At 45.4% G+C, this 11,209-nt stretch overlaps 1 protein-coding gene across 1 annotated transcript in view; it reads right to left on the reverse strand.

The window, feature by feature from the left end:
- CBFB (core-binding factor beta subunit) overlaps positions 1-11,209 on the reverse strand; it is a 32,536-nt gene that overhangs the window by 11,214 nt on the left and 10,113 nt on the right. The window contains exon 5 of the mRNA XM_018564859.1: positions 935-1,051. Within this exon, the coding sequence (XP_018420361.1) occupies positions 935-1,051 (117 nt within the window). The remainder of the gene's footprint in view (positions 1-934; positions 1,052-11,209) is intronic.

An 11,209-nucleotide genomic window follows, 5' to 3' on the forward strand; every position in this document is an offset into this window, starting at 1 on the left:
AAGCATAAAAGAGATGTAAAGCCAAACCTTTATCTGGCTTCAGCCCTCTTTTGGCTCAAAACAATACATTTATTAATGTCCTCCTGTGACTTAAAATCAGCATCTAGCAGGCTACTCTGCCTACTATAAGCCGACAGTGCAGAACCAAGAAGCAGTCGTGAAACATCCGACATGAATGTTGGGATCTACCCCGCTGCCTGATTGACAGCTGGCTTTGCCTCTCTAGGGCCAGAACCAGCTGTGCCCGCCCCCTCCTGTCCATCCCTCCAATGACCACTGGAGAAACAAGAGAGAGGGGAATCCCTGCAGTAAGTGGTGACCGACACTCATTGATCTCTGCAGGGAGAAGACTGTGGGCTGAGCGATCAACTATACGTAATCGCTCAGCCCTCAATCTATAGAGCCGGCATGTAACAGCCGTAGTGTAACACGCCGGCTCTAAGTATTGGGGCCCAATACTTCTTTCATTTCTCAAATGAACCAAGGCGTCTGATTGTTCCTGGTGACTGCTCTACTCTCTAAATGTACAAAAACAAAAAGGTGATGCTTAAGCAACCAATCAGCTGCATCCTGTTAGATTACAAACTGAACTAACCCAGGACTGGACAAATCCTTTAACCACTTGAAGGCCATAGTGTTTCACCCCCTTCCTGGCCAGGTCATTTTTCAGTATTCAATGCCTAACTTTTTTTGAGGTCATCTCTAGTTGTTAATGGATCTGGCTCCCATAAAAATCCTTCTGGCTCCTGGATTGGACAGACTGGCTCCTGAACTCCATATTCATTTGTCCAGCCCTAGTAATTAATTCTAACCTGCGGAACAAGAGCCGGTTACAGTTCCAATACTTTGTGCAAAGGGCAGGTTCATCTAGAACTGGGCGAAATGCGTACAGTGTATGGCCAGCTTTAGTGAGGTCCACGGACTGATTACTAACCTGTGCTCGGTCCTCATCAAATTCTAAACATCCCATGCCATCCAACCTCTGGAGGTCAATCCATCCCTTCCACATGACACAGACACCATTCAGGATCATTGGAGCCTTTAAATATACCTAAAATAGGAGGGAAGGATTGCGTTAAAACTGTTTTATTAAAACTGAACACCAGCAAGGTATGAAAGTATGGACACTGCTTTGTATTCATTAAAAAGAAACATTACATTCATTTTTAAACTCAACTAGTGTAAGAACCTGATTCGGTCTCGTTATCCCCTGTGAGAGCTGTTTAGTAACATTGAACCTGGACCTATGGTACCTCAAAAGTCCAATAGTGCACACAGTATTCGTTTGATTTCTTAGATATGATGGGATAGAGTACAATCCCATTTCAAAATATTCTAATATATAAATGCAATATAATAGGGATGCACAGATACCGGTTTTTCGGTATCGAGTAGGAGTACCGATACAGGAAGTCCCATTAAGGAAGCCAGGTGGCGTGCAATGACTCACCACCCTGCATCTTGATTAGCCGGGCGGCATGTAATGACTCGCTGCCCGGCTTCCCGATTTCCCGGGAAGCCATCTCCAAGCTCACTCATCACCAGGAAGCATGTAGCCGGCTTTCTAGCCAATCAGGAAGCCTGGGGGGAAGCTAGCTCCATGCTACCTTGCCACCAGGTGGAGGGATAAGGTCACCAACAGATTGAATTTAGGTCCATCCATGCCAAATCAGCTGAAATTCACTCCCTGTGTACCCAGCTTAGGTCCTCAGCCACACAAATTGAAGACAACGGAGAATAATAAAGGAGAGTCGCAGTAGTTCCCTGTATTTCAGCCTCAACAACTTCCACACTTTATAGTGTAGATCCTATTTTGGTTTTAAATCCTCTATCGTCTCACAGTGGCTACAAATCTTCCCTTCCATATTAACCACAAAAAAATTAAAATGATAGACAAGGTGATGAATGAAATGGTACAACACAGTTTAATGAACTCCTACGCTCTGCTGAAAGGCAGGGCTATGGGGGGTGGGAGAAGGTTTGGGTGATTAAAATCAAAAAAGACAAAAGAACCAGTCATACAGCTCCTTTTATTTCCTACGACACGCTAACAGAGAGTTGGAAAGTAATTGATAGCTATGGGCCAAACTGTCACTTTTCAAAGTTACACTCAGACACAATACCTGCATAGAAAACGGACTCCGGGGTAACATCCCAAGATTGGAGATGGTCCAAAATAATGTTACAACAAGGGTTCCTTTTTATAAACTACAGAACCCCAATGGATTCCCCAATATTAGGGATGTCCCCATACCAATGCTAGTACCGGTATCGGGGCCGATATAGGGCATTTTCAGGAGTACTTGTACTCCTGAAAATGCCCCGATGCATAGATCAGATATCGGCCCTTTAAAAATTTTTTTACCACTTCCAAGACCAGGCGTATAGAGCCCCTTCCTGACCAGGCCATTTTTCAGTATTCAGCGTTGCAGTACTTCGACTGACATTTATTCCGTCATGCAACGCTGTACTAAAATAGACACCAAACATGTCAAGCTTTAAAATTGCGCGCACCCTGCAAAAAAAAAAAAAAAATCGCTAAAAACTACCATACCCAAAATTGACCATCGGCGACGCTTTAAAAGCTTTTACCCTCATCAGTTTTGTGTTATCAGTGATTGATGGCCCTAGAACTATTGCTCTCACTCCGACGTTTGTGACGATATGTAACATGTGTGGTGTAATGGGCGCAATCGTCGTTTTCGCACGTAGGCGCACCCGACGCATGTTTTTATGCGTGTATGTATGGGGAGGACTTTAAAAAAAAATTCATTCTTTATGTGTAACTTTAAATTTTTTTGGGGGGGAAACTAATTTTTTTTTAAACTTAACTTTATTGCCATCACATAGGGAGCTAAGAAAACACCCCTATGTGATAGCAAAAGATGTGACAGTTCCTCTTTATGGCGACATCAGGGGTCTCCAAGACCCCTAATGTCACCACCTAGGACCCCCCCTGAAGAAGCTGATGAAGCACAGATCTGCTTCATCAGCTTCTCTCCAGCATCTGAAGCTGGAGAGTGACACGAGAATGCGGAAGTGATGTAATATACACAACTTCCGCATTCTGACAGTGGAGAGGGGTCGTGTACCGATCTCCCTCTGATCCCCTGTGACAGAGGCACCTTGCTGGTCATGTGTCTTTCCCGCGCACGTGGTGTTTTGTATTGTTGTAAGCCTTCACAATGTGCGCCCTGCTATAAAGGCTGGTTATAGATTCATGCATGTACCATTTTTTCTAGTTTGACTATTTCTGGTTTGGGGGACGCACTGGAGTCCCAGCCTGCATTTTTGGTTGCTGTCCTCCAGTGCGTCCCTGCACCTTATTAGGAGTAATTTATCAACTTCATTAATATGCTCACACTTGGAGACTCAGATACATAGAGTTAGGACCACACTTTGCAGAGGTGCCTTGGCGTGGCAGTGTGGCTTCTACATATTTTTGGCCAAAAGTTTGTGCAACTAAAACCTCTGATTTCAACGCATACTGTTGACAGGGCTACTTGTTTGGTTGCAGGCTGGCTGGCAGGTTGAGGCTGGGGAATTTTTGTGTTTTGTATTGTCTAAAGACGCCCGCTCAAATCTAGAGAGAGCCCGGCCGGACGTTTTTTTTACAACGGCCGGCTGGGAAGTGGTTAACTAGCTTCGGCCATTGACCCCCATAGCCCCTCCCCCGGAATACCTCTCCACCAAATGAAGGCTCCCTCTCTGCTCTGACCTCTCCGGACGGAGGTGTGACAGCATGGCGGGCGGTAAGTGTTCTGTGTGGACAGTCTCTTCTCCCTGCTGGTGCTGGCTGCAGCGGTCTGTGTCCCTTTCACAGACCTCTGTAGCCAGCACGAGAAAGGAGAAGAGACCCCGGCTCTGAATTCCCCCGCTGCCCCCCTCTAGCTTAGCCGGTGCTCCTCCGTCCTTCCATGTCCCCTCTTTTTCAACTTGATGAAGCGGTTTCCTTTTGGTGATATATCCCAAAGTGTGAGATGTCTGTGCTCCTTATGTGTAATGCATTCACCCGGCATACACTGCAGTTTTCACTCTCAATGAAAGAAGAGAATGTCCGCTCAGTGTGCTCATGGGGGAGAAGAGGAGAGAAGCTGTAAATCTTGCCTTCACACAGAACGGACCTTCTCTTCTTGGAAAACTTCTGTATACCTCTGGTGAGGGCATTATTAAACACGTAAGGAGCATGGACAGCTGAGATATACCAGCAATCAGCAGGGAGGACCTGATTGAGAACTTTGTCTTCAGTTCCCTCCTTTGCTGATTGACAGCAGGCAGTGGGCGGGTACAATAGCTAGCCTGCTATTGGCTATTGCAATTTAAAATATCCAATAGCAGGCTGGCTATTGCTCCCAGCCACTGCCTGCTGTATTCACATTCAGTGAATCCAGTAGTAGAAAAGGTGACACTTGAGGTCTAAAAGAACCCTAATGTCACCTTAAATAGAACCCGTCACCTTCAATGCATGCAGCACTGGTGAGAAACTGCCCTAAAATCATCAGTCTGTATTGTTTTAGAAAAAATTTCACATGTCCCTTTTAAGAAAAAGTATCGGAAATTGGTATGGGCAAGTACATGAGGGACAGTACTTGGTCTTGAAAAAGTGGTATCGGACATCCCTACCCAATATTTTCCCATACCACCTGCACCAGGCTGTCAGAATCATCACTAGGTCTATAAAAGTGTATGACTTCAAACAATGTCAAAAGGATTTATTGTTTGGGTTGTTTTTTTTTTACTATTCAGGTTTTTTTATAAGTGTTTTTTCTTTCTTTTAAATAACAGATATCATCAAACAAAGCAACCTCTGACATTGCACCCAACACCCCTGACTGAACCTCCCTGTCTCCCAACATTCCAGACACTGCATCTCCCTGCCACTGCATCTCCCTGCCACCCGGCACCCCTGACACTGCATCCCCTGACACTGCATCTCCCTGCCACCCGGCACCCCTGACACTGCATCTCCCTGCCACTGCACCCCAACACCCCTGACTCTGAACCTCCCAACACCCCAGACACTGCATCTCCCTGCCACCCGGCACCCCTGACACTGCATCTCCCTGCCACTGCACCCCAACACCCCTGACTCTGAACCTCCCAACACCCCAGACACTGCATCTCTCTGCCACCCAGCACCTCTGACACTGCATATTCCACCACTGCTCCCCTTTCCCTGCTTCCCCTCGTCACCTTTGCAGGGACATGCAGACAGGAGGCAAGGCTGGAGTTTGTGGGCTTCATGCCCACCTCCATACTGGTGGCATAACCTCCTCCCCAGTACAGTCTATAAAAAGCCAGTCAATCCTCTGGGGTTGCTTTGTACATTATGTATTCCCAGGGGAAGGGGGTGCACACATTTTGGCTGAGAGGAAGAGGGAAGCAAAACATTGAGATGCCCACCACCTTCATTATCACATAACCCTTCCAATGCAGCAGCCATTTTCTAAAAGTTCAACATCTAAAAAGGTATTCTTTTTTTTATTTCATTTACTTTCGAGGCAAGCATTTCATTTGACATACAAAACAACTATTTATCACACTTCCCTCCTAAACTATTGAACCTTCTACATTAAGATGTTGAACAAGCAATCTCTATGCCAGGCTGAAACTGAAACTCCAATTTACTTCCTGTCTTCTTATTTTACAGTAAATATACGATTCGGTAAGTTTCTCATGTAGAATTTGACTCAATAAGCCACATTTCCTCATCCCACATTGTAAATGTCGGGGACCCCTTTCTGTACGTTTGCACGGAGCAGTGTATGGAACATGTGGCTGCGGATTGCTCCATGCACAGGAAAAGGACGCTGTGCTACACAGGCCGTGGTTTCAGCTCTGACTGTTTACTCTGTGGCAGTGAGCGGGAGAGAACTTCCTGTCTGGGCTGTGTGTGATCAACATTATAAGCATAGCACACAGAACTAGGCCCTCTCACAGCTCTACTACGGAGGGGAGAAATGTTTAACCCCAATGTAATAAAATGATAAAGTTACTGCTTATCAGCTCCAGATACATAGGGATGGTTCACACCAGCTGAGGCACATTATGCTTCGTATGTCCCTGCTTGCGTGCGTCATGCAGGGGTGGTGCGATGCAACGCGTTACCTTGTGTCCCCCTTTTTTCAACTTATGTGAAATGTCACAAAAGGATATTTTATTTAACTGTATGCACCACAGCCAGTTGCGCTGTGTAAAAATGCAGACATGTTGCATTTGTACGCAAAGTATACTACTAAACATGTATGGTGTAAAGCAGTGGTCCTCAACCTGTATAACCTCAGGACCCACATTTGTCCTTGGTCATTAAGCCGCGACCCAAGTCACACCGCACTGGAACGCATGGCATTGTGGTACCACATATTCCGGTGCAAGCGATCAAACTGTGGGTGGGAGGTGCGTTTGGGATGCCATTCAAATTAATGGCAACGCAATGCACCTCCTGCACCAGAATGAACAGTAGGTGCGATTGTATGGTAGTTTGCGATTAAAACATTAATAGAAACACACAACCACAGACACTCTCACACACATACGCATTCCCCAAAAATTGTACGTGGTCAGTGTGGGAGCTCCATCCATACGTGCATTGTTTGTACAGCTCCCTTGCACTCCCTGTAGAGGTGCCAGGAGGCAGAATGTGACGTTACTCCAGTCACACGAGGGAGCTGTAAGCAATGCACGTATGGATGGAGCTCCCTCGCGGCTATACCGCCCAGCCTACCCCACCTCAAGCTGACACTCGATTAGTTGGCCGATTATTTTTTCGATTAATTGGATTAAAAAAATAAATACAATCCTTAATTTAAAACAAAAAAAAAATACACAAATGCAGTGTTACAAACATAAGGGTTACCTCAGAATAAAACGACAAGCACAATTTTTTGCAATCGCACAGCATTTAAGTGCGGGCGATAACACTGTGGGTGGGAGGTGCCTTTGGGGTACCATTGAAATGAATGGCACTGCAACGCACCTCCCACAGCAGAATTTGTCAGGCCGAAACGAAAAATTACTTTTCCCCACCTTTTACTATTTTTTTAAAATAATTGTATTGCAAGTACATGGCGCTTGAATAGCTCCAGCCCGGGAATGACAGCTGCCAGCGACAAGATTACGCAGATAGCAGCTGAATGTAGGTATTTGAAGTTATTTGGCGAGTCTTTTTTTCCCCCCAACATAATCAGAGACATGTGCTGGGAGGTCAGGAAAGTAGGCAATGGGTTACGGTTTGAATCCTGAAGCTGGCCTCCAAAAGGTTTCATTTCCTATTCTCTGAGAAATTAATATGAAAGGTCAATATGGGCTTTACTTTTGTAAAGAATTTTCTTTTCCTTCAGAGATTTTTATTTATGCCAAGAGGTCTTCCTCATTATAGGAGCGCCAAGCATGGCAGGCCGTGCTGTGTGCCAGAGACACGTCCACTTTAAAAGGAGAACTATGACACGAGTGATTTCCACTCACCTCATAGTACGGCGTCTCGACTCGTTAGACACACAGTTTCGCAGATAGAGCTGCCACACTCCAGAAGGTAACAACCATTTAATGTGGGCAGTGTGCCAACCACTGAAGGATCAGAGAGGAATTCGGCGGGTGCAAGGGGGAAATGTGAGCTGGAGTTGGACAACAGCCCAGGGCAGAGGATTCATCAATTAACTATCTATCTGCCACACGGCTCTCATCCTTCTTCCCTTCCCACAAAACTGAAAACCAGCCATACATGCCTATTCAGCATGAAAGTAGAATCTCTCTCAGCCCGCTCTGACTTCAGTAAAATTAAGTGCGATTGGTGGCATGGAATTCCTGCACTTTGCTGTAGCCTTGCATATTGGACGAGTCTAATCATTTGCCCAAAGCCTGTTATATCTGTGCCCAGCACAATGTAAATGATTAGGAATTTTAGCTGATGTAAAAAGCTTGCCTCGGCCATGTCTGCCTTCTGCGGTTATGCTTCACTAAGCACTTGTAACAGAAAGTCCTAATTAGGGAGCAGCTATATTATTAGAGGAGAAAATGGAGACCACTATAATCCTCAGAGGAGATTATGAAGGATAAAAAATCATTAAACTGCTTTCCGACAGCTGTATGCATATATAAGACAGCATGACAGTGGGCCTGAACAATGGACTGCCATATATATGCATACAGCCAAAGCTCGCTGTGTTGCACTGGGGCCATGCTCACTTGGCGTTAATAGCACAGTGACTGCACCGTCATCATCAGCTTCTGGTCTAGGATTGGAAACCAGGGGTGGCTCATGGTCTTTGAAAGCCAATCACAGTGATCGGGAAGCCCGAGTCCGGCCACACCCCACGTTAAGAACCCTTTAAGGGAAGGTGAGAGCTGGGGCAAAGGTGTGAAAGCCGAATCCCTGTCTTTCCTTTAGTCATCAACTCCTCTTTTGTACCGGAATTGCTTTTACTACACATTGTCGGGTTCTCATAGTGTGGAATAAAAGCTGCAGCCAGTCAGATGAATCCTACCTGCAGGATCCTGGCTGGAGGACAATCAACCCCTCCCCGGCCTGACTGTCCCTGGACCGCCGCTTTAACGGATAGGATTTTTTGTTCCCATCCCAGCAACCAATCAGAATACCGATAACAGGATGTCAATAAGGCTCTGTTCACACCCAAGCATTTTGTCGCTCAAAAGCAATGCTCAAGACAAGTAATCCCATTCATTTCTATGTCCCCCTGCTCATGTCTGAGCGTTTTGTCTTACAAAGTTTTCAATTGAAGTCTATGGGACCAAAAAGCTTTGTAATCTGCCAAAAAGTAGATCATGTACTTTTTTCTAGTGACAAGCGTTTTTCTGCTTGCGACAAAACGCTCCGGTGTAAACAGGGGCCATAGAAATTAAGTGGATTCCTTGTCTTGAGCGGAGACAAGGAAGGACTTGTCTTGAGCATTTGGTCATGCTTAACATTGAGCAACATAGCGCCTAGGTGTGAATGTTGTCTAAAGGAATACTGTTAGTTGCACAAGGTGACTATACACCCTGCAAAACTTGCCTTGATGAACCCCGCATGAAGAAATGAACAGCAATAAACATCCTATGCAGAGGTGGAGAATATTTGGATAGTGAGTGATGAAAATTAGATCTATAAAAACAAGTGAGGAATTGAAACCTGAAATCTAAGGCCTCATTCACACTAAGAGCCGGCCCGTACAGATCCGTGCGGCATGCACGGCCGCATCGGGCCGCTCCCGGGAAGGACAGGTGCTGCGTGTGATTGTACCCAGCAGCCTGTTCGTCTCTATGGGAGTATGCGGCCGTACGCTCACCCGAACTGCACATCCGTGCGGGTGCGGGTGAGGGTGTCTGTGCTCGGACTGAGACAGGATCCATCCTGTCTGCATACGAGTACAGACACCTGCACGGATGAGCGTACGGCCGCACACTCCCATAGAGAAGAACAGGCTGCTGCGTACAATCACATGCAGCACCCGTCCTTCCCGGGAGCGGCCCGATACGGCCGTGCACGCATCTGTACGAGCCGGCTCTTATCAGTGTGAATGAGGCCTTAATGGTAACTATAGACAAGAGCTCACTTTTTTTTTTAGTTTAATATTCTTAAATGACCATCATTTTAGTTGATGGCTATGAAAAAGCATCAAAGTAAACCAAATAAATTATAGCAGCTGCAACCTAGAAGTTTGTTTGCCTTCGTGAAAGGCTTATTATATAGATAACATTTATGTCAGGGGCAAAAGAGAAAAATAAAGTGCAGAGCCAGGTAAGCCGAGAATAAGGGTTCAGAGCTTTGCCATCTCGAGCAGAAATGTTTGCAGGGTCAGATTATGCTCAATTATTGTTACCTATAAAAATGTGGATCCGCCAGGATCTCTCTCAAACATGATTTATTATCCTTCCAGCTGAATGATTATTTACCTCCCCCAGCAACAAGAATCAGCAACGACTGTGCTCTGGGTGACAGTGATTAATAGGTTCCAGGACAGCGTTCTGGTCATTGAACTAGGGCTGCAACAACTAATCGACATAATCGATTATAATCGATTATTGAAAAAGTTGTCAACTTTTTCAATAATCGATTAATCGGCTTCCGATCAGTTGGCCCTGTTCACGGCTCCACACACGCTGCGCGCCGCACCTCCTCCCCACCTCACGCTCGCCGCTGCCAGACCCGCCCGCATCCACGCTCTTCACGCCGCACCTCCTCCCCGCCTCACACTCACCGCCCGCCCACATCCACGATCGGCACAGGGACGCGGGGAGATGTAGTAAGGAGGAGCAGGTGTGGGGGGATGACAGCCGCCGATAGACAGGTCCGATCTCAGAAGCAAGTTGCTGGAAGACTGCTCAGGTAAGCCTGCACTTTCCCACACATGGTGCTCTATAATGTATTGCTGGGATTTGTATTCCTCTATAGCTGATGGTACATTGTGCTGTATATTATACATAGGAATACAAATCCCAGCAATACATTATACACTGTATGTATAATGTATTGCTGGGATTTGTTGTATTCCTATATAGCTGGTGATATTCTGCACTGCGCTGTATAGAGGACTACAAATCCCAGCAATAATACATTATACAGCGCAATGCAGAATACCACCAGCTATGGAGGACTACAAAACCCAGCAATAGTACATTATACAGCGCAATGCAGAATACCGCCAGCTATAATGTACTATTGCTGGGATTTGTAGTCCTCTATAGTCGGTGCCATTCTGCATTCATTGCTGTATAATTTTACACTTTCCTTTTCACTATATTGCACACCACTATTTTTTTTCTTTTCTTTTTTACTTCTACCGCTCCAAGCTTGCTCCTGTGATGGAGTGCAATCTCAATACAAACTAGTAGTCCATCACTGGAGCCATTTTTAAAAATGTATTTTATTGTTTATCCGATTAATCGAACTTAATAATCGGCTAACTAATCGATTTTGAAAATAATCGTTAGCTGCAGCTCTACATTGAACCAGCATTTGTGCTCAGAATATGTAAAATCTGACAATGACGCAGCTGTAAAGGAAAACAATCAGGACTAAAGTCTCAAGTAAACTTATACAATGTCAGGTATATCAACTCAATCATTCTTTGTTTTAAAAGCAGAACTCTGGTTAAAAATGTTCTGAAATCCTTGAAGTGGGGCTACCCCAGCACTACAAGGGTTAAGCGCTTGTTTTTGCCCAGGGTAAAAAAAAAAAAAAAAAAAAAAAAAAAAAAAGATAAGGGGGGGG

The sequence above is a fragment of the Nanorana parkeri genome, unplaced genomic scaffold (assembly GCF_000935625.1).
Source record: "Nanorana parkeri isolate BGI_ZX_2015 unplaced genomic scaffold, ASM93562v1 scaffold790, whole genome shotgun sequence".
Taxonomy (NCBI): domain Eukaryota; kingdom Metazoa; phylum Chordata; class Amphibia; order Anura; family Dicroglossidae; genus Nanorana; species Nanorana parkeri.